This window comes from Ixodes scapularis, unplaced genomic scaffold (assembly GCF_016920785.2).
Source record: "Ixodes scapularis isolate PalLabHiFi unplaced genomic scaffold, ASM1692078v2 PGA_scaffold10__122_contigs__length_95168666, whole genome shotgun sequence".
Lineage (NCBI taxonomy): Eukaryota > Metazoa > Arthropoda > Arachnida > Ixodida > Ixodidae > Ixodes > Ixodes scapularis.
In genome coordinates this window covers 73,546,413-73,569,347 of record NW_024609836.1, presented here as the reverse complement: position 1 = coordinate 73,569,347, position 22,935 = coordinate 73,546,413, and the positions used below count along the sequence as shown (strand labels likewise).

Genomic DNA, 22,935 nt, shown 5'->3' with positions numbered 1-22,935 from the left:
ACATGCATTTATCGTTTCGACATTTGGATGAGTATAATATAATATTGCTGGCAAGCAGAAAATGGCCAGTAATTGGAGCCAAAATTCCTCTGTGCTTGAGTGCAAGGGGCTTATTTCAGAAATCTACAGGAATAGCACATATATAATTATTCAGCATAAGAAATAGAGACAAAAACTGTATAATTATGAATTCATTTATGCATATTTCTATTTTACAGAGATCGAGCACGAGGACAATCTTGGTCAGTCCGTGATGTCTGGGACGCATGACGGGTGCAGACTCAAGATTGCACAGATGCAGCAGCGGATCTTCATTTTGGAAGCTGACAACATGCGCCTCCAAGTGGAGCTACAGCACCACGAGACACGGCGGCTATCGGTTGACTTCATCAGACATGACCCCAAGCAGTGCATTTATTACACTGCTTGGGGTCATGGAAATGTTGTCAAGCTTTATGGAAATGTTGCAATTCTACCTGCAATCCATGATAATTACGTGGAAGGGGAATAGCTACAGGCAAAAGTCGGGGGTGTGTACTGGGTCATGTGTTGCCCCCGTTTTAAGTGACATTTATCTGGGTGAAGTGGACTGTGCTATCGCGAGTGAGTTAGGCGACACTTTTGTTAGTAAGGTGTTCCGCTACGTAGACGACTTTCTAGTGATTCTTAAAAAAGGAGTACTACTGGACACGGTAACGGAACAAGTGATGAGTGTCTTTAAAACGTGTGGGGGAGGCCTGAGCTTAACATTCGAGATCCCAAGAGAAAATGTGCTTCAGTACCTTGACATTTCACTGTGCCTAGAAGACGACCATGTATGCTGGACTTATAAGCCAAGGTCGAAGAAGGCCATTCTGGACTACAATTCGGCCCATTCAAAAATCATAAAAAGGGGCATTGCTCTGTCTAGTCTACAATCAGCATTGAACAAATCTTGCCTCCACACTATAGGAGAGAACTTCAAATTGCAAACAGCGAGACTGCAAAAAGCCGGCTATCCATCCGCCCTACTGTCAGGTATTGCGAGCACCATAATTAGGAAAGTAAAAGGGATCCAGAATACAAAACGTAGTGTGGAAAGAAAGAGACCAGTTGTCATCCCGTATGTGCACAAGATTTCCCATAAACTAAAAAATGTTGGAAACCGCTATGGAGTTCCTGTGGTCTTTTCAGCTCCCCAAAAGATGAGTCAGATTTGTCTAAGAGTCAACGCCAAGGTAGAGGGAAGTCTAAAAAACAGATGTTCCAAAAAGCACGCCAAGCCGTTTGTGCCTGGTGCCACGGGTATTGTTTACAACATACCACTATCCTGCGGCCGCTCCTACATTGGACAAACAGGACGCTGTCTAAATAACGGGCTCCGTGAGCACGACTACTCCCTCAGAGTCAAGGTGGGTGGGAGTTTTTCACTTCACTGTAAAGAATGCCTATGTGAACCGTCTTTTGATGCCACCACAGTTATGGGAAGACACCGGGACAAAACAACCCGAGAGGTTCTGGAGGCTTTTTACATCCACAGTGGAGGAGGAAGTTGCATCAGCACACCATCTGTCTCGTTGCCTAACAAAGAGTTAAAGTTCATGAAACTGACTATGAAGGCCCAGCGCGTGCCATAGCGACCACATATCATGGCAAAGGTTACACGTGCGAGTTATGTTTTTTTTTAATTTGATGTAGAGAAAGGAAATCAGAAATGTGACCAAAATATTCTTCTTTCTCTTTTTCTTCTATTAAAATATCTAGTTGCGAGTCAGCGCTCTGTTCTATCCGGTGTGTCGCTTCCCTTTTTGTCCTTTTGCGCTGTGTATTTGTCATTATGTATAAAGAATCTGGTACCTTGCAGTCTGACCACCTCTTTGAGTCACTCTGAGGAACAATAGGTTAAGGTACGTGCTTATTTATTCAAATCGCCCTGCTCTCGGAAACTAGCAATAAGAATGCCGTACTTTTGTAGGGAATCACATTTCCTCCTGCGGGAGGCATGAATCTAAGTGAAGTTTTGGCAGTGGGATCAGCTTACATGCTGCTTTTCTTGTTGAGCACTATATATGTGCACGGGAAGACGAGCCACGGATCTTCTAGCGCGCGAGGGGACGGAAGAGAAATGCACGCCACGTCAAACAGTCTCAACATGTTTGCATGGCCAGCAAAACGAACGGTGTGACCAGGTTGACTTCAAGAACTAAGAAACGTACCTATGATACGAGATCTCCAAGTCCTGGCTACCCCTGTTGGCACAACCAATATCGGCGCAGGTATTCGCATGGTCTTGATTTTAGGGTCATTTGATTATTTTTCTCGGTTAGCAAAGTGGCGGAGCAAGACGAGCTGTCGAAATCTGAACCGAAAAGACGCGCGCCAAAAGTCGTCTGCAACGTTTACGGACCGTAAATACAACGGTGATCAAATGGTTTCAAGAGTTCAGATTATTTGTAAAAATCCATTTTTACCGCAGAAAAAACACAATTCAAGGGTATTGGGGATTGTAAACGATATACAGAAGGCGCGGAAGCGACGTCGTTCAGCGTCCTCGCTGAGCGTGCTTCAGCGCTACAAAACATTTGAGCGCGCATAAAAATTGTCTGCTCTTTCTCCGTCCCTTTGGCGCCTTCTGAATTTCGTTTACAATCCCCAATTCCTTTGAATTGTGTTTTTTCTGCGGTAAAAATGAATTTTCATAAGTTATATGCATATTTGACGACACTACGGTAGTACGGCGGTGTTTTAACTACCTCTCACGTATTCCTTTGGATATATTTTCTTAGAAAACTCCCCCACGGGGCATAATTTAGACAAGTTTAGCTTAGTTCCGTTTTCGAAACGCCCAGCTAGTGCAGCATGTCGGCCAGTTAGCGCTCGGCCCATACACCTTTTCCGCTTACTCTCGTCCCCGACCGCCAAGTAGGCATATCCGGTATGGGCGACGAAAAAATATCAGAAGGTTTCAACCTGCAAATAGTAAAAAAAATAGATGTGAGGCAAAACGAGAATGTGTGACGGTTACGTTTTGTCTTAAATGCCTCCTATTGGCGTGGCGACGGCATTGCAATGTTTTCGCCCATACTGGAAGTGACGACAATTCAAGATGGCGGCGCCCTTGCGAAAAAGTTCTATATCGGACAATACCGGGAAGTTGACGGCGGAGCATGGCCAGTGGCGGCCTGGATCCGCCGGTCAGTTCTCGGTACTGTCCGACGTAGGCTCAGTGCTAGTAGAGATGCTGCGCTAGCTGGGCGGAAGCCATGTTTAAGACGGAGATTTGTGAAAAAGATTTGTCGGTAGTTGACGTATTTTTGGAAAGGGGTCCCTTTTTCTCCAGATAGAACCCCTGTCTTCTACAATAAAAATCTAACAAAGTTAAAAAAAAAAAGATTTGCACACATATAAAGAGACGTTCCTGTAACTATGTTTGGTACAAATGTTTATGATACATTTTCAATGCCTCGTGCAATGAATTTCCTCTTTCATGGCGGTCTAAATGTTTTTCTTTGTACTGTACATATAATCTGGTTAAAAATGAGGTCCTCTTTTTAAGTATCTCCTGTTCCCGTTCACCAATATCTGCGAAGAATTAAGACTTCTCAATATTCATGACGGGTAAATATATCTTTTCCGCTTTGCGAAGCCACTACTCGCCAAAAGTATCTCCCTGAAATGTTTTCTCAACTAACCCAAGTCGATGAGGCAGTCCTTGCAGGCCAATTTTGAAAAGTTTTTTTTTATCAATCAAGTACTTACTTCCTAAAACTTCATTTCTTTGTTTACCTGTCTTTTGTTTCTATTGCCCTATAGTATGCCTATAGTTCATAATTAGCCGAACTCTTACCAGGAAACCTTCATCATTGAAGTGTTTTTATTGTATGCACCGACAACCTAAAAAAACCTAGGACGTGACGAGTTTCGATTTTTTCATCCTGGTCATCGCTTTTCAGCCAATAGGATTGGAACCACAGCCGATCATAACGACAAAGACCCAATTACAAAGCGAGAAGCATGACCTTAATAGGCCCCGCCCTTCATCTCTTCAGTCGTTTCTCAAGTCGTCAGTCACAATACAGGGCCCGATCGGGAAATCGAAACGCGTTTTTCTTGTTTTTTGTTTCCAGCAAAAATTTATTACTTATCGCAGTAAGCTGAAACTCCGTGAGGGTGTTTCAGTATGTGAATGTGATTAAATACGAAAGTTTAAGAACATGATGTTACCCGTTGATCAAGATATACGGGAGAAAATCTACATTTTCTGAACGAGCCGACATCCACCTTAGACTTATATTCATCATGCCAAAATATGACAATATGTTCGCCTGTAACGTTAAATGAAAAAAGAAAAGATATATAACAGCGAGAAAAAGGATATTGTTTCCTTTCTGTTTGACAAGCTTTTTTTGAGGAAACCAAATGCTGCGGTCGCCCCCAATATCATTTCTTGCTTTGATGAATATTAGGCTTAGGTGAACCTCGGCTCATCCAGAAATTTTGTTTTCCTCCCGTATCCTTCGATCCAGGTAACGTCACGTTCTCAAATTCCCGTATTTTGTCCCCACGACCATAGCGTCACATTCTCACAGACTTTCATATTTCTGCGGTTCACAGTTCATTTTTACAGCCCCCCCTCCCCCCCCCCCCTTCCCCCCCCCCTTCCCCCCTCCCCCCCAAAAAAAGGGATTTTGGTCGATTGGGCCCTGTAGAAGATTATGACATATTTGGATCGCACAAGAAATATTTGTAGGGACGAAATAGGCCGGAGGCAAGCCGTCTGGAGCATTTATTTTCTTAAAGGAAAGAGTGAAATGCATAAGGCAGCCAATGTCAGCAAAATCTTCGGGCTCGTGGTGATGCCGCCGTTCCCGTCGTTGCTGTCGATTCTGCTGCAATTCTTCAAGTTAAGATGAGTGTTGAACAAGTCGTGCACGGCTTTCATCGCAGGACTGTCTCGAGTACACTTTGTTGTCGCATTCAGGAAGCAATTGTAGTGGTCATGGCTGCGAGAAATTAAAGGAATACGGGATCAAAAAATTACCGTGGTAAAGCTTCCACGTATTTATGAATATAACCACTTTTAACATCGTGAATGTTTCATCCAAGATCTGATGCTCTCAGTTAACGTTGCCTCAAACAGCATTTCGTATTAGGGTGACGTAAGTTAAAGCTTACAACATAAAGTTCTATCCGTCCATATTAAAACGGCTAAGGATATGATCCTCAAGTAAACATTTATTTATTTTGTTTTAGAGCGCAGCTCTTAGGCGCCCGTTCCCGGCTTGAGCGGCGTCGGCGTCGCCGTTGGCGTCGCCGTCGGCGTCGGCGTAACCGCGCGGTGCATTATGGGTAAATTTCCCCGCTAAATCTAGCGGAAAAATTTCCCCGCTAAATTTAGCGGAAAAATTTCTCCGCTAGATCTAGCGGAAAAACTTCCCCGCTAAATCTAGCGGAAAACTTTCCCCGCTAGATCTAGTGGAAAAACTTCTCCGCTAAATTTAGCGGAAAAAATTTCCCCGCTAAATCTAGCGGAAAATATTTCCCCGCTAAATCTAGCGGAAAAAACCCCCGCTAAATTGAGCGGAAAAAATTTCCCCGCTAAATCTAGCGGAAAAAAGTTCCCCGCTAAATCTAGCGGAAAAAATTTCCCCGCTAAATTTAGCGGAAAAAATTTCCCCGCTAAATCTAGCGGAAAAAATTTCCACGCTAAATTTAGCGGAAAAACTTTCCCCGCTAAATCTAGCGGAAATTTTTTTCTGGGGGTCACGTGACCCCCTGAGGTCACGTGACCCCGTGGTCACGTGACACCCCCACGTCACGTGACCCCCACGTGACCTTGGGGAGGGGATGTGACCCCACTGTCACGTGACCACCCCCCTCGAGGTCACTTGACCTCGAGGGGGGTGGCCCCTGAAAACACGTGAACCTCAGTACCCTTCCCTCCTCCTCCTCAAGAGCTGCGCTCTAATTCGGCGTTACAGGGAGTTGTAAACGGCTTTCATTTTTTTTTATTCTTTCATAACTATTTTGTATTAAAGCATGTATGACTTTTTAACGGAATCTCCTATCCCAAACATTTGCCAATCCGTCCTTTCATTCGCTTGTTTAGGCATTTTCCCTCTATATTCACCTGGAAAAGTGACGTCACAAAACATTTTGATGTCACTGGGCATCACGACATGACTTCGTGACTTTGCGTGACGTGAGATCACGGGACTCAAGGTCAGTGATAACAATTTCTCCGTTAAATCTAAAGGGGAAATTTATGTCACGCGACCTGACATTACGTGACATAAAGTCACGTACATTACGTCAACTTTTACGCTAAATTCGGTTAAGAAATTAATAAACAATACTTTTTCACTTTCCGAGACGTCTTCTTAGTATCTCAGCAAATTCAAAAAATCCCTTCTTATATAAAGCATGCCATGCATTGCAGGACTTTAGAGATAAAGGTCAAAGGTAATAAGTAATATTTAGTGCAGGCAATAATTACTTCTCAATATATATGTCAAAGATATCCTGCCAAAGTCCATAGTCAAGTCATCTCAAAGCAAACTTCTACTGGTTTGAAAAATATCGGTCTAAAAAATTTGACTAACTTTTCCTCATCTCATATTCACCTAAGAATGGTAAGCGTCTTTAACAAAAGAGTGCCACGGATGCACCCTTCTGTTAAATAATTTTATCCTCCCTGAAAAAAAAAACAATTTAGCTTACAAAAAGAATTGAAAAAAAACTTCTCCTAAGCATTCTTTCTTTACAGCCCGAAATAGCGTTTGACAGAATAAAAATAGTTATCATTTATGTATTCGTTAAATTAACACCAACCGGTCCAGCGCATTACCAAATTGGTTTTCTCAATGTCTTTCTCTACCACATAGGTATGATTCTGGTATTTTGCTTAAATATTATGACTAAACGACTTTTTTAAATATTTGTACAACAGGTCCATGCTTACGTAGTTTTTAGTCATTAAAACTAAACTCAGTTTAGCGTACTACAACGGCCCACCGTACAGCAGCCACCTTAAATGACCCCATCTCTTTTAGTTGTCGTTACCTGCAGAGGTCGTATGACGCAAGCTTGACGCAGGATTCCATGGCATTTTTGTCCAGGCACTGATTCAGCTCAAGCGCACCTAGAAATGCGAAAGGTTGTTCAAGCTAATTACGCACATCTTTTATTTTATTTTCTACTAAACATTCTAGCGCGAATAAGCTCCGCGTGTAGCATGACTTCTTTTATTGTTTTTGTAATACACTCGTAGGGCGCTTTAACTTATGAGTTAGAGTTTTATGCGTACACAGCGTGGGAGCACGAGCATGCGATTGCCGACTTTCAATTTTTTCTTGGCAACAATTGAATCGCTTTTGACAAAACTGGTCATCTTGTTTAGATTGCTTATATGGAGCTCCAACCTAAGTGATAAAAGATTCGCGCACGTCGATACCCTGTATCGGTAAATTACTGAAAGCGTCGAAGCCGTGTTCACGCTGCGTCGTGTAACGCATACAGTGCTCGCGTAGCTTTTATGTCGCTTGCACGCGCCGCCATTTCACCCTTACCTGCCTTAGTTTTACCTTGTTCTTTCTGAGATTAACGAATTCGGAGCTGCAAACTGTATGCTGCAATGCACGTGGTCAGCAGCAAGGCCACCACAATGAGCCCCCGATCTGCCATCGATGCAAGTAATGTGTACCGAACACACTAAAGCCGCTGGAGGCCGAATAAACGCGGAGGACCCGGTCCACCTTATTAGCGCCCCTCAGCCAATCACGCAGCACCAGTATCCTATACGAATGCCTAAAGAAGGATTCCGCAACGTAAAGCTTTTACACAACAAGCCATGCCCTCAATGTCTTAAGCTGCCTGTTTCTATAAGTGTGGATGATCTCAAGGTAGGTTCTTTTCGCGGCAGCCGAGAACCGAGCGGAGACCACAGAAATTTTTCGGGTCAAGCCATCAACACTTAGATTAATCAAAACCTGCGCGATGGGATTTTGACGTCATCGCAGTGAGATCGAGCGAAGGCCCTGATTGGACACGAGAGCCGTGTCAGCGTTCGGCTGTGACTCGTCTCCAATCAACGCGTCGAAGGATGCTCGGCATCGAGCTCTGGCCCAATTGCAAAGTCGGCGCCATAATGGTGCGATGAAGTTGCAAGAAAGTAGAGGAGGCTTTTCACAGGTATTGATTATTCTACACTTCGTTTCGCTCTAAGTCCTACCGCATCTGACGCTACAGCCTGATGAAGTCAATGAAGGAAGCAGAAAAAGTTCACATTTAACGCGGATTTCAGACTTTGAATAAATACCTTTCAATAATCACAAAGTTTTGATTCTAACAATTTAACACGAGTGTTAACCACGGGCTGATCTCAAAACGAAACGTACGGACCCTTATACACATCGAGTAAGATGAACTCACTTGTATGGAGGTTTGGGTCGCAGATGTGGGTACGAAGGGAAGCAAAGTCACTTTTCAGATATTGGAGCCTTTGCTTGGATTCGTCCGAGCATCCTCCAGTCTCCATGTATTTAGTGCAAAAATCAACAGACTCCAAAACGCTGAAAGCGAAGGTCAAATTAGTCACAATATATGAGAGCAAGCGCAACTTGCTTCTTTATGTTCTCACGAGCGTAATGACAAAGTTATCATTTGTTTCAAACCAAAGTTTAATTTAAGTTTTAAGAAGTTAAGCTGTGGCACGTTAAAATGGATAATGCGGGGTCTTGAACACGAGATATTAGTGAGGCATATAACCCCCCCCCCCCCAAAAAAAAAAAAAAACACACAATATCACTTGCAAAAGTACCTACACACGCAGTTCTATAAATAGGGGGCAATGAGCAGTCCTATGTTTCTTTTTGTTTCACAGTGTGTTTTGTCATTGCTTATGGAGGTTTTATATGCGTGTAAACTGCGAGATGTGCGCAGCAGAAATTTTTTTTAGCAGTTGTGTTTTCAGTTATTGATTTAAACACTTGCTCATGTCATATCAAGAGCTGTTAACTCCGTCTCCGAGAATACTACTTTATTTGCATTCCGTCACATCAGTGAAATATTGCAAAAAAGAGATACCAACACGATTCAAAACACTAAAGAATTTTACACCCTATATACAATTCCTTGAGAACACAAACGCAAGTATACAGATGATTTTGTCCATGGAGTAGTCAACAGGGTGTGAAATTGTTAGGATTCCATGCAATTTGTTACATTCGACAACGAATAGGGAGAAAACGAATACATGAACTGGATACTCAAGTAATGAACGCACGTAAGAGGAACGGGCGTTTAGGCGGCCTGAAGAACTAATATACTTCGTGATATCAACGTTTCAGGTTTTCGAGAATAATTTTGAATAAAACCTTCAAGCCATGTTCCCGCGCTCTTTCCCTCACTGTCACGTACGTAATTCCAAGGCAATGTAAGTATGCACGAGCCAGTAGGTATGGCCCCACACGAATTAGAGGCCAGACGGACGAGCTGGTAACCTTTCACCATGTTGAAACAGACTGAAGGTGTTTTTATTGCTGAAGCAACGTACCAAGCTAAGATCAGAAGGTGAAGAGGAATTGCAACGGCCAGGGTCTATATGAGGTTACAACCGCCACAAAGTCCAGTGTGGACGGAGTTAGCAGTGCCGGGCATCACGCTCCCTATATGGCGGACTTTGCCCTTTGTCAGGCACCTGTCTCTACCTCGAGGTGTGCGAAACCGAAAGAGAGCTGGGCAGGACAGCCAGTCAAGCAGTAGCGAAAGAGGTCGTGGGGGGGGTACATGGGCTGATTCAGCTTTGACGACAGGGAGGCCCGAAACTGAGCTGGGCTTTGAGTGAAGTCTCAGCGGGACGCTGAGGCTTCACCTAAACAGAAGCTCAAACCGCCTGTCTAGACAAGACTTTTTAAATATTTGTGGCAAAAATGTGTCTAATGGAAACTCTTGAGCTGCACCAGGTAGAATTTGGGACGTAATATTTCCTTAAAATGAACTTCGTCACTGTTCATGATCCCGGGTGTTGCTGCAGCATCGGGAAATTACAGCCCCGGTACCTTCCTTTGCGAGTCTGCCCAAAACGCGGCAAAAATCGCGGTAAAAAAAGAAGAAAAGAACTAACTGCCTAAGTGCGGCCCACAGCTTCAATGCCAAATGCCCCAAATTGCACTAAGAATGCATGGGAGAGGCTTATACTTCATTCACGTCGTTCATGTGTTCTATCTTGAGCGGAAAAGCGGCGAATCCTTGTGGTGATATCTGGCAACAATTGTCTGAGCAGGCATTATAAATATACAAGAGGCAATGGCGGAGGGCAAAGTCAGCGTGTCGTATTTGCAGTGAATAAACAATATCGCTTTTCGCTGCACATTTCCCAACATATTGGCGTTGAATTTCGCGAATGAGTTTTCCGCTCTTTATTTTGAAGAATGAGAATCTATTGATAACAAGTCATAAGGAATACATAGGTGTAATGACTTCTTAAAGTGTTTGATTATCTTATCAATTGACTAGACCCTCAATTCCAAGTATGCCATAAAAATATATATTTCTTATATTTTAATATTTCCGATCAGTTGCACGATTCTGAGCAGATGGGCGGGCGTATAATATTGCTTGATGGCCTTTCTGAGGGCATGTTATCTTCTGCCCTCTTTTCCGCCCTGTCTTTCTCCGAGACGATGCTTGCATCTTGACGATAAAATTTAAGAAACTGTACTCACTTGCAGTCGTTAGCGAGCGATTCGTCGTCATGAGTGTTTAGAAATTGGACTTTTTCCACGGCCCTCGCGAAACATCCCAAAAATCGTTCGGCATCGCAGCGTTGTTTGCCCGAAGAACCTTTAAAAAAAGAAGTTAAATCAACTAATTGTGAAACTTTTGAAAAGGTAAATTTTCCCCTCTCTAGTTTTTCTGAAGTTGAAGCAGGTGGAATACTACTTTAAACATGCGTATTGACGCGACGAATAATCTTAAGCCTATGGTCACTGTCAACTAAATAAACGCAGAGTATGGCTCAACATATTCTCGTCTCTTGCTTCGTCATTGGTTCTTCGGCGTTCTTGTAAGCTAATACCGCAATCGAATTGGCTGATAAGTGATCAGGAAGTATCGGGTAATCGCCACACCCTGCAATTCTTACGTTGTCAGGGACTAGAGTTAGAAATAAATGGTATTTCAGAAGTGTTGTCCCAAAACATGAGAGAGCTCAGATCAGCGTTCTATTACTCTACTTATTCTCATAAAAAAATACATTTTTTTATAAGGAATAATAGCTTTAATGGCTCCCATTACACCCCTTAGCCGCGATTCGTGTCCGCTATTGAGCAGCACACTCCTTGCAGGAGAGAAACGGAGTGCTTTATTAAAATGTTAATTATTTTTCCTATTTTTTTAAATATTTCGGCTTATTAAGAGGCAGGCATTTTTTTTTTATAGATATCCTCTAAAATTTTTACGTTTCCTGCCATGTCCAGATCAAGTAATGTGAGAGTCAAAATATAACTTATTGATGCATTCATTTATTTATTAATTAATTTATTAATTCATTTTTTGGTAGTTTTATGTGCTCACGAACTAATATTTCAGTGAATATAATGGGAAATAAGCGGGTTAGGATAGTTTTTAGAGTATATTAATTAGAACTGAAACACCATCTGCAAAAGGATATAATATATAAGACATTAGTCTAGATTACAGATTATATAAAATAAATATTAAATTTTATTACGTATATTGTTTTATTAGACTAAGCTCTCCCGCTCGTTTGAGAAGTACAGGCGATGCATTTCACATTGCTTCATTTCTCAAAGTCGTCATTTTATTCCATATTCATATTTTATAGCGGAAGGTGGAACATCTTGTCCTTCATCTCTGTGCAATTACAAGCTTGCATTTTATACTCATTGTTTGTGTCTCATTTTGCGACGCTATAACCTCCTGAAGTTGCCGCCGCAGGCTTGTTCTCTGTCAACTCTCCTCAAAAGACAAAAGTAAGGGATCTCTCTTTTTCTTTTTTTTTTTTTGCTAATATTCTTTGTTCTGTTATTATTACGCAATGATTTCACGCATTTGTACTCACCGTCAAAACGTGGGCAGTTGTACAGGTCAAGATTGGTGTTGTAAACGTCCTTCACCGCCTTCGTGGCAGGACTCGTGGATAGACAGCCTTCGCCGGACTTTAAATAACACGCATATCCTCCATATCTGACAAAAGCAAAGATGACGTCTCTACCTACTTCCGTTCATAGGTTCTATATAATTTGTCAAAGCAAAGGCCATTACGGTTATTGAAGAATTTTATTTTTGTTCTTATCAAAACTTGCTTTTCAGGTGTTCCTCGTTACGGGGAACTTTCGTAACTTTATTATATATCAACCTTTTTCACTTAAAAATTCTCTGCATCTTCTTTACACTTTAAGCTTTGCAATAAACTGGGCTCAATAAAAAAATTCGAATACGTTGATGTTATGATGCTTCAAGCGACCTTCTTAAAAAGTCGACGGCTGATCGCCATTGCTTGCTCGCATACCCTGAGCATGGATTAGACACGAGTTTGAGGTGACCGTTCGGCAAGGACTCGGGTCCAATCACGCTCTTTGTTTCCAAGTAATGGCGACTGCCGATGTTGTTCGGTGGACTTTTGAAAAGGCGTGTATTAAAACACGACCATCAATAATGACAAGAATTGTTTTTTTTTTTGCTATAATAGGATTCACACCAAAAATAACGCAACGATACTGGTTCATTGCACAGCCTGCTCATACAGCTGCATTACTACTCACTCATCCTCCATTCGCCTGCTCGAATCCAGAGATCTGATTGCGCGCGAAGAACCCAGATGAAGTATATATATATATATATATATATATATATATATATATATATATATATTATGAATTGTTTAGCCCGCTTAAATGACCTATGAAAATATCCTTCAGATCGCAACCATGGTGTAATAATTTTAACATAAAAAATCTAAAATAATATTCGAAGCGGTGGCGACACACCTTAAACTTAGGTCTAAATGTTGCGAGTCATAACGACATTAAGCTTCAGAAGTAATCAGAGAAGAAACCTTTACCTTATGAAGAATAGGTCAATTACGATCTCTCGCACAAAATCAAGCAATCTAATTAAATACTTTTTTTACCTGGAGTACGTGTAATTAATTGTAATGGAGAAATATTTTTGTAAACAGTTTAAGATTGAAATAGTTCATAAGAAAGCGCAAAAGATAGTTACAACTCATTACGCGTGAACATCAAAAGCACTCCCTTCGTTTCATGCGCTGTCACTGGTTGAATGTGAGGGTCTGTGTCTTCACAATAATGATCGCAGATGAATTCGTGCTCACATTACCTGCATTCTCTTTCATCTCGGGTAAGACGGCCAGTTTCTTCAAGTGTTTTCTGTTCATAATTGTATTCACGAAGGCACACATCAAGCATCGTCTTGTTGAGACAGCGGTTCCATTCATTCATGCCTGTAAAGATCGCATTCATTGAGCACATATTGCTGCATTGCACTCCAGTGAGGTAAACGACAAGCCATAGTACGTGGTTCCAAAGGCGTTCGCAAAGACCGTCGAAACGTGACACTCTTTGTGCATATTTGCCTCCAAGATGCGACGTTTCCGGTGCTGGCAAGCACCCAAAACTTTTTAGCTATAGGAATAATTTAAGGCTTCTATTACTTGTACAGGGTGTGTCCGAAAAACCTCTACAGTGTTCTCTTCGCCTTAGAAATTTACTACAAATCGTCGAACGCTCAATCTCCCCGCAAGAGTAGCGCTAGTGGTCCAGACCAGATACCATAGTTTTCAGAAGTAACCATTTCCTTATTCAAAAGTTATGAAGAATCTTTTTTTTTTTTTTTTTTACTTTTACCAGGAATCGCGGGCCCGTTGCCGGCAGTCGACGCCTCTAACCCCATGCTTTTACGCGCTTCGCAAGGTCTCACTTTTCAAGTCCCGCTTGAGGAAGAAGGGTCCCCCTTCGAAACGTCGCGGTTTCTGTATAACTTACACATGTTTAATTAAACCTTCCAAGTTTGTTTGACCCTCGGTGCTTCTACTTTTATAAAAAATACGCCTACAGCCTACTTAGCCCCAAGATGTCATTATATATATATATATATATATATATATATATATATATAACGGGCATGGTGGCGGGAGGCCGAAGGCGTGGGTATAAAACTGAGAAGAAAAGACGAAGGCCGGACTCCGGCCGAAACGTCGAAGATTAAATCGTCCGTTGTTGCTGTTTTTCACTAAGGGTTTTTTTCTTCTCAGTTTTATATATATATATATATATATATATGTATATATTGTTTGGGGGGGGGGGGGGGGGGCATCATGCTGCATTTGAAGTAAAGTCACGGAGTGTTGATTTATGCTTCATATAATGTGTGCTTTCCAAGAAAAGTACAACTCTCGATTTCCCAATGTCCGTTTTTCTAGACTTGTGTCACAAAAATATCCTCGCAAAAATAGGAAATTTTTACAGCGGAGCTGTTAAGGGGTAGTTTCATCAGGATCGCGTCCCCCGCAAAGAAATGAAGACACCGAACTCTGGACACATACCGCCATCTATGAGCGACGGCGGCAAGCCACGTATCTGGTTGCCGCCGTCGCTCAAAGATGGCGGCAGCTTTTCCACTCTGACTTGCCGACTTGCGGCCGGCTATTACTTTCCATTGTCAGCTTCGCTGATCTTCCTTCTTCACCTGAATGGAAAGCCTGAATGTTTTTTTTTCTTTTGTTCCGGAACCACGTGCTTTTGTACTTCGTTTTCCCAGTACGTTGTCGGGGATGCGTGTCAGAATTTTGTGTTTAGAGTTTAGCGTCCTATTCTGCCCGTGCATAGAAAGTTTCCCAGACTGGCAACAAACGACGCCACACAAGCCGCAGCGTCACACTGTCGCATGTTGCAATTCTGGCGTCTTGGTCGTAAAATTTCCGGCGACAAGTACGAGCCAATTCGAGTGTCGCTGCGGTCACGGCGTCCCAACTCCTGGCCGCCGAAGCTTCCGTGTGTTGGTGAGCTGGAGAGCGAACTGCAGCTAATCAGGTGCCGGCCACGTACACAACCGCTGCCGTGACACCGCCAGGATCGCGGTCGGCAGCAGGGTGACACTTCGAAGGACCACCTTTTTCTTTTTATGACGGTGTCAACACATCCGTCGGAGAAGCGTTCCAGGCACCATACAGCTGTTCGCGACTATAGCAACAAAACGGCTGATGGCGTTTATGTGAAAACGCTCTATTGTTTTTAAAACAACATCTGGCCACCTTTTACTGAGAGAAGCGATGTCTGCCGTGAACAGGGTGTCCCCCAAAACAATTTACGAGGTTTTATTTACCGCAAACTTGAACTGGTCATCATGGGAGGCTCATCTTCCGGCCAAATGTAGCGATAGTGGTCCGAAACAGATGCGAAATATTTCAGAATTAACCGTTATCATCTTCAGAAGTTATAAGTGATTTTCTAAATATTTTATGGGAAAATCGGGCCCATTTTTTGCCCGTTTTCGGGAATAAGTACCAAAAACCTCAATGTATTCGACAGCTCTGTCGACCACCATTTTATCATTGAAAATTTCAGAAAACCACAAATGACTTTTGAATTAGGCAATGGTTATTGCAGAAACGTCGGCCTCTAGTTCGAACCTCTAGCGCTAGATTTTGGGCGGAGAATGAACGAACAGCGATGCGTAGCTTTTTTGTTTGATTTTTGTTTTTCCTAAAAACAAATCTTTAAAACTAAAATTGGGACGCCCTGTATATAAGGTCAAAGCAAATCGGTGTTTACAACTTTACTCTGGCTGGGACATAATCTTTAGTACAAGAAATTTGTAAAGAGAACTTGTGTTAAATAAATTGTGAGCAAAAAAAAGACCGAAAAAACTACGATGTGGCTTGTTGGACACTTCCGGTATACGCCGCCACCATGATAAATAATTTATATACTTTTCTTTACCAAATATTAGTTTATGAATGAATGAGTAGAGCACATGCTTACTCTGGAAGAGATTTTCGTGACATAAAGAGTCTCTTGTTGAACGAAGCCCGTCTTTAAGGAGTTGGAGCTCGCGTCTTTCTTCTTCTGGGCAGCCGTCGATCTTTAGATCATTTACGCATGCAGATATGGCGTCCGCATTCCTGGGAACAAGATTTTCACAGAGTTACTGAGACCAGTGAAACAGTGGTTAGCGCATATGAATCTGGCTTGAGGACCGAGGCAGGAATGAGAATCAGAAAACATTACGTCTGCAGCGAGAGCTTTGTGCTGGTAGCTCCCCGGTCGTTTCTTGCTAGTATTGGTGTGAACGCAAGACGTCGCAATATCACGTGACATTAATTTTGCCGCTGAACTTCGAGAAAAATTTATCTCGCGGGACATGGTGTCACACGAGGTTATGTCATGTGGCCCCAGTTTGCACGCTAAACTAGACAAATGACGTTAAAGCTTGAAGTCGTTTTGACGTGTGACGCCACCTGGCGTCAATTTCACCGCTAAATATAGCATAAAAATTGACGTCACGTTATCCGAGGTGTCATTACGTGGTCGCGAGCGCAACCACGTAATGACCTCAACCTGAGCGAATCATGGTTCCACCTGACGCGATGTCATTGTTTCGTGTGACGTCATATGTTACGCAACGTCACAATGTCACGTGATGCCCCAATGGCGAGGCGTAATAAATTACGGTTAAATTTAGAAGGAAAATGTCCCCGCTCAATTACAATAGCAAGGGCTGCTTGATGAAAAAACCCACCAAGTTTAATCGAAGCTTCACTGTGTTTGGCGGAATGTCTAAGCCAGGCAATTCTTCGTTGAAAGTAATCCATAATTGTGTTACAGTGACTTATTCGTCAAGCAGCTAAAGAAGATTTCACTATCTGTGTTCGAAACGAAGAATCCTGTATGGTAGGCTAATCCTGTGCAGGAGTATATACGTGCACAGTACACTAAGTATACGCGCAATCAAGTTACTTGTGGCCGCTCACTTTATGAACTAATTTCTAATATGTAGATTACATTTATTAGGAAGTTGCCACAACAGTAATTTTATTACTTTTGGAAGCTCTACAACTGCTCGTAACTGTTACTATTTTCCTTCCCACCTCTAATGTCGCCCTCTGTACAAGTTTCCTGCCAAGAAATCCTCGACCCAAATCTCTGGCTGGAGGGTGGTTTACCAGAACCGGTGGTTAAAGAAGTATACAAGTTGTTTATAAATCGGTGATTATAATTCAATGATGGACAGTGCGAAAGACCCGTTTTAAAACGGCAGAAAATTCAGCTATTTTTTTAAATTCCGAAGAAATAGAAGTAGTGGTTACTATTTCAAGTAACGACCAATTACTTCTATTTTCAAGTAATGAAGTAATATAATGGAATACTTCTTAACCAGTGGTAATTGTAATCGTAATCCTTCAGTTTTTTTCTTTTTTGGAGCTGAGCTCTTAGGCGCCTGTTTCCGGCTTGAGCGGCGTCGCCGTCGGCGTCGGCGGCGGCGTAACCGTGCGGTGCATTATGGGACGCGTGACGTCACTGGTGACGTCACTGATGAACGTCGTCAGAGACTTAATCGCGGTGACGTCATCACGATGACGTCATCCTCATCGTCATTATCACGATGACGTCACTTATAGCGTCATCACGATGACGTCACGTGACCTCACGGTAGTCAAGTGAACTCACGGTTACGCCGACGGCGACGCCGACGTCGCTAGGAGGGAGGAGTAGTACGCAGGATGAGGAGGTGAGGAGGAGGGGTATACGCTCCCCTCAGTACCCTTCTCTCCTCCTCCTCAAGAGCTGCGCTCCAATTCGGTGTTACATGGGGTTGTAAGCGACCCTCATTTTTTTCTCACTAACTTGCACAACACCGTGTAGGATTAAAGACACTTACGTGCAATCCCTTTTGAGAGAATTCACCGTGAAGGATGTAATCTCGAACGTCACTTTATCCGCACCCTCAGGGAGGCAGGGACTTGATGCAAACTTTTCACATGTTGGAGCGTCGCAGGCACCTTCAAATAAAATAAAAATTGCGATAATTTTACTTCTTACTTACGCTCATGTGATAGAATAATTAATAAACGCGTGATCGAAATAATTCCAAGAATGTGATAGGTGACTATCTTTCGTAAATAGGGCGTAGATTCGTTCTCGCAAATACCGACACACTAGCTCCCTGTCTCCTAGGGAACATCATATGCCGTGCAGGCGTCCACAAACCAAAGATTCGGCATACTTAGCCGTGGTGACAAACACCAAAAAGGTGTGCAAGAACTTACCATGTTCGACGAGGAAGGCGCACAAGCAGGTCATCCATACTGCGCAGTTCCAGAATCGGGAGGCCATTTTGCGGTGTGAGCGGATATCTCTCTCTGACCTGGTTGTAAGCTCGCCGACGCTTAATATCGGCGTTCGCCGTCAGGCACCTCTCCCTGATAAGAACGATAAGGGCCGTTCTTTTTTTTTTTCTCTGTAACTGCGTTTTTTTTTATGTGTACGCGTGTGATTGCATACCAAGTATTATATCAGAGGAATGCCTAGATAGGATCCTGAGTCACAAAGAAGCGCTGCGAGGTAAAATAATCGCTGGCTTGCGCTGAGGGACGTAACACCTCCGCTTGCCAATCATCTGCCTGGTCGAAATTGCAATTTCGTAGCGGTGCCAAGTTAACCTCCGTTCTTCTCTAAATTCCAGCGGAACGCTTTTTCCGACGGAGCCGATCAAAAGCAGCGCCGAAAGTTCATCCTCACGGTGCTTCTTGCCTTGTCGCGTTTGAAATTTTGAGATGAACCGATCGCGCACACAAAAAAAGAGCGCAGGATCACACGGAGCCTTCTGTCTGCGTAATTTGAATGGCCGTTGAACGCAGAAAGACGACGATATCGCCCAGGAGATGCGCTTTTGCCCTCCTTGATTGGCTCCCTGAGATTGTCGGCTGCGTTTCGACTTGAACCGTAGTAGAAGTTAGCTTCGCTGCATCCATTAGTTACGTATATAGCGCACCAACTCTTAGAAAACGGCAATGTGCGTACAAAAAAGTATCTTTAATAGTATGTTTTTTTTTTTTTTTTTACTCGTTAAAGACAGTAGTGAAAACAACCATGACCGAGTCTGTATTGACGCGATAGTGTTAGGGAGCTCGCGTCGCAGAAGAACCGGCGTAGCTGGCGTTGTGACGGAAAAATCCTGATTGGTCAATAGGGTCATGACGTCACAGGCGCATGACGTAGCGCGGGAACTTCAAACAACGCTCACGTGAAACGGGACGTCACGCGTGGGATGAAAGTGATTACGAAAACGTTACATGTAATGCGAATTAAAGGTCGCCGCATGTCCTGAATGATGATCGCTTCATAAAGTAATCGAATTGCCTTAAAGACAACATTTTAAGAATTTTAGGTGGGATTCAAACCCGCGACTCTTCGAATGCGAGCCAGACGTGCTATATACTGGCGAGGCCACCGTGTCCGCCGCACTTCCTGCTCATTGGCAGCAGGAGCATGAGAAGGCAATGAGAACGCCAATGCAAACGGGGCGCGATAACGCTATCGTGTTCCACCCTTAAAGGCGAGGCTTAAGTATCCTCTAAGGTTTTTTTTTTTCTTTTTCGCAGGGTTCTCGTAACGTTCGTGGGCACATACAAAAGAAAAAAGAAATGGTAATTATAAATATTTTTTTTTTTGAAATCGACACTACTCTCTACTGAAGAAACGGATGGCGTCGATTAATTTGTTTCCACCCCCTGCTTCATTATCGGTTCTTCGGTGTTCTTACCGGCAAATGCAGCAATCTGATTGACTGAGGTGAGATAATGAGATGTTTGGAACCCGCCATGCCCAATCGTTTCTGGAGTTGTCGGCGACTCTGAAACTGGTTAATTTGAATCGGTGGATAGTTTGTAATTTTCTACAAACAGTCTAAATAGACTCGGGCAATTCACGATTAGAATGAACTCGCAAACAATATTGTCTTTTTACCGTCTTTTGGTGAATTTGTTACGGCAGCTGACATGCCTTTGTTTTTCTTTTTTACAGATTGTTGTACGGTTTGGACTGGCGTTTTGTTTTTCTAATTTATGTCGTCACCACTTCTACTATGGCTCATTGAGCGGAAAAGGTACCGTTCTACAAAAATAAATAAACGCGCGGTGTAAAGCCGTGGACAAGCTGCTACTACGTCGTGCAAAAGAATGTTCGCAGACAGGAGAGAGTTTTAGGGAACCTTTTTTTGCACATCCTAGATGGTACGTTGGTCTCTCTGGTACGCACTGCCCATGCACTACCACAAAAGACTCGCACGTGCACAGTTTGTACTGGAGGATCCATCGTATCATATCGGATGGGCCAACACGGTTGCCTAATACTATCTACTGTCTGACGTGAGTCTGTTCCTGGTATGACTCTCCTGCTACATTGATCCTACGAAAACGGTCTGCGGACGTGTTCGAAAAGTACAAAAATCTGCGAAGCCAGCGTGTTCCGAAGATTCTCGAAGTGCGCTCGCAGATGCCTCATCATGTCTGCAGCGAATGATGTGAGGAGTGTGACGAATTGATCGCTGATGAAACTTAAATTATTGCTCTCACGTTCAGAGATAAGTGAGTATGATCAACTTAATCTGCTAATGACGATCGCACGCTTGTATTTTGAACGAATGGCTATATTTTTTTTTCTTCATTCCAAAGGATCGATTCCAGCGAGAGCTCGAGGATCAGCCATCGGGGAGCGCGATGAATCATGGGAGACGTGACGTCAACTGGCCCAGCGCGGGCAAAGCTGCTTTGGGGGACTGGCGTGGTTATGAACTACGCCAGCTGGTGTCGTCGACGCGTTGCAACCTGACCGTTTAAGTTGTTCCTTATTTTGCCCCCCGCAGGAGTTGAATAGGCCGGCAGTGGAGGGAAACGTGGTTCGACAAGGCTTGCCCACGCGCACCTTGCCGTCGTACCTCTGCCAAGAGGCGCTGCTTTTTAGGTCAGAGTGACGTAACGGCATTGGGTTTTATTTCTTCTTTTTTTTCAATAACGTTTCTGCCTTTTCTTAAGAAAAAACAATGTTGTCCCCGTTGTGTGGCCAGAACGTGGATGACATTTAGACCGTGAAGTAGGCGCTAGAATTTCGTTGCAGTATTACTTTAGGGCAGGTTCCCACGGCAACGTTTCCTTACGTTTTCTTACGTTACGTAGTGCAGGAATTTTCAGTGTTTTTAGTTACACACTGTTGGCGCCCGACGGTGGCAAAAGGAGAAGTACGTTGAAAGCAGCACGCCCTCGAGGGGTGAAAAGAAGACAACAGCCTGTGTGTCAAACCAGTCCGTTTTATTTAAGAGGCGTTGAAACGGTTTTGTAATTGAGAAAACACACTTCAGTCATCCTCATTTGTACCATACAATCACTAATATCGAGATTATTTTTTTAATTTGGTACTCGGAGGCTGTAGGAAATAATTTTCGAAGTATCGCTGAAGCCCCCCTTCCCGGAGTGTTCCGTCATAAAAGGAGTTTCGGAATTTCCGCTCTCACGCCTCTCCCGCTCTTATCGAAGCTATCCGTGCGCACTCTGGCTATTTTAAAAAAGGCGAAAACAAGATGTCACGACTGGTGTCAGAGTGGGGCGTGATGGTAAGCTTGCAATTGTACTTGTTGCCCACAAGAGCGACACCCGCTTGGCGGTAGAAAAATCCTTTTATGACGTAACGACTGGTCGGAAGTTTTTTCTGTGTTTTCGTTTCGCATTTAGATACATCTTCGGGAAAAACAGCGTGATATTCACATTCACGGAATAAAAATACTCTAAAATTCATCTCAAACTCGATTTCTTTTTTTTTTTTCTTTTTTTAAGAACCTCTTTAGTTTTCTTTTAAAGTGGCGATGCAACGATTTTTGTGCTTAGCGTAAATACCGCTTAGAACGTATCCCTGGTGTTATTGACCTGTGAAACAGCCGTTCGTTTCTCCATACACAAACGAAGTCGCAGAAAAAATTAAAGAAAAAAAGCAGCCTACCCCCCCCCAAAAAAAAAAAAAAATTTGTTTTGTGTATGTTTACACAGCCGGAAGTTAGTCTGCCTCAGTGGGCGTCTGGTGTCTCAGCTGTAGATGAGCTATTCAGTTAGGTGCGGTACAACCGCAGCGTTCACCCCCTCAACCAACACCACCTGGACAGAAGGCCTCCACACGCGTCATCATAGTCAGATCGATCAAGGCGAGAGATTGGGCACGAGTGCTCCGTCAGTGTTCGGCTGCGGCTCGTGGCCAATCAGCGCGTCGAAGGTCGGGCTCGGGTCCAATAGCCGACCGAGCGCGATCCGACTGTGATGACGTTTCATAGAGGAAGATGAAACCATGCGGAGGCCTTCTGTCTAGGTGGTGTTGCCTCAACCCGCAGCCAGTACAAGCGGCTACGTGAAATGGGGCCGATTATGCGCCGCCAATGTTGATCATAGCCACGCGCTGGGGTTGGCAAAGCGCGGGACACGCCCTGACTTCCAGACATTGGCATGGTTCGGCTATTGCCGTCATTGCAGCGATTGGACACGAGCCACTACCCGAATGCTTCTCGAGCTATCGATTATCACGAGCCCAAATCGAGTGCCCACGCAATACTCGGGTCCAATCTATAAGCCGCATGCAAATATTGTCACTGGAGGACACTACGATCCTCCAGTTACGTCATCAAGTTTCGCGAAGGAGAGATTGAATGAAAACACTCGCGTTTGTCCTTGAAAGTCCACCGGAACAAAGGAGCTTCTTGGCCAGTGGCGTTGCGCGCGAGTATCTTTCAGTCCCACCACTAATGCCAGTAAGCTTGTGTAAAGTGAAAAAATTCCAATTCAATATCGTTGCGCCACCCCTTTAAATTTTTTATTTTATTTCCTATTTGTGACTTCAAGTGAATACTTTGAGCAGTCGACCGCAGGATAAAGAA

At 43.4% G+C, this 22,935-nt stretch overlaps 1 protein-coding gene across 1 annotated transcript; it reads right to left on the bottom strand.

Moving 5' to 3' along the window:
* Nucleotides 1-4,747: 4,747 nt before the first annotated feature.
* On the bottom strand, nucleotides 4,748-18,422 carry LOC120843964. Its single transcript, XM_040215485.3, has 9 exons — nucleotides 18,290-18,422; nucleotides 17,902-18,022; nucleotides 16,005-16,144; nucleotides 13,342-13,465; nucleotides 12,062-12,186; nucleotides 10,704-10,821; nucleotides 8,410-8,549; nucleotides 7,042-7,120; nucleotides 4,748-4,982 (listed from the first exon to the last, which is right to left on the bottom strand). Exons 1-9 carry the CDS (start codon nucleotides 18,354-18,356, stop codon nucleotides 4,766-4,768), a joined length of 1,131 nt encoding a protein of 376 aa, XP_040071419.1. The 5' UTR covers nucleotides 18,357-18,422; the 3' UTR covers nucleotides 4,748-4,765.
* Between the last annotated feature and the right edge of the window lie 4,513 nt (nucleotides 18,423-22,935).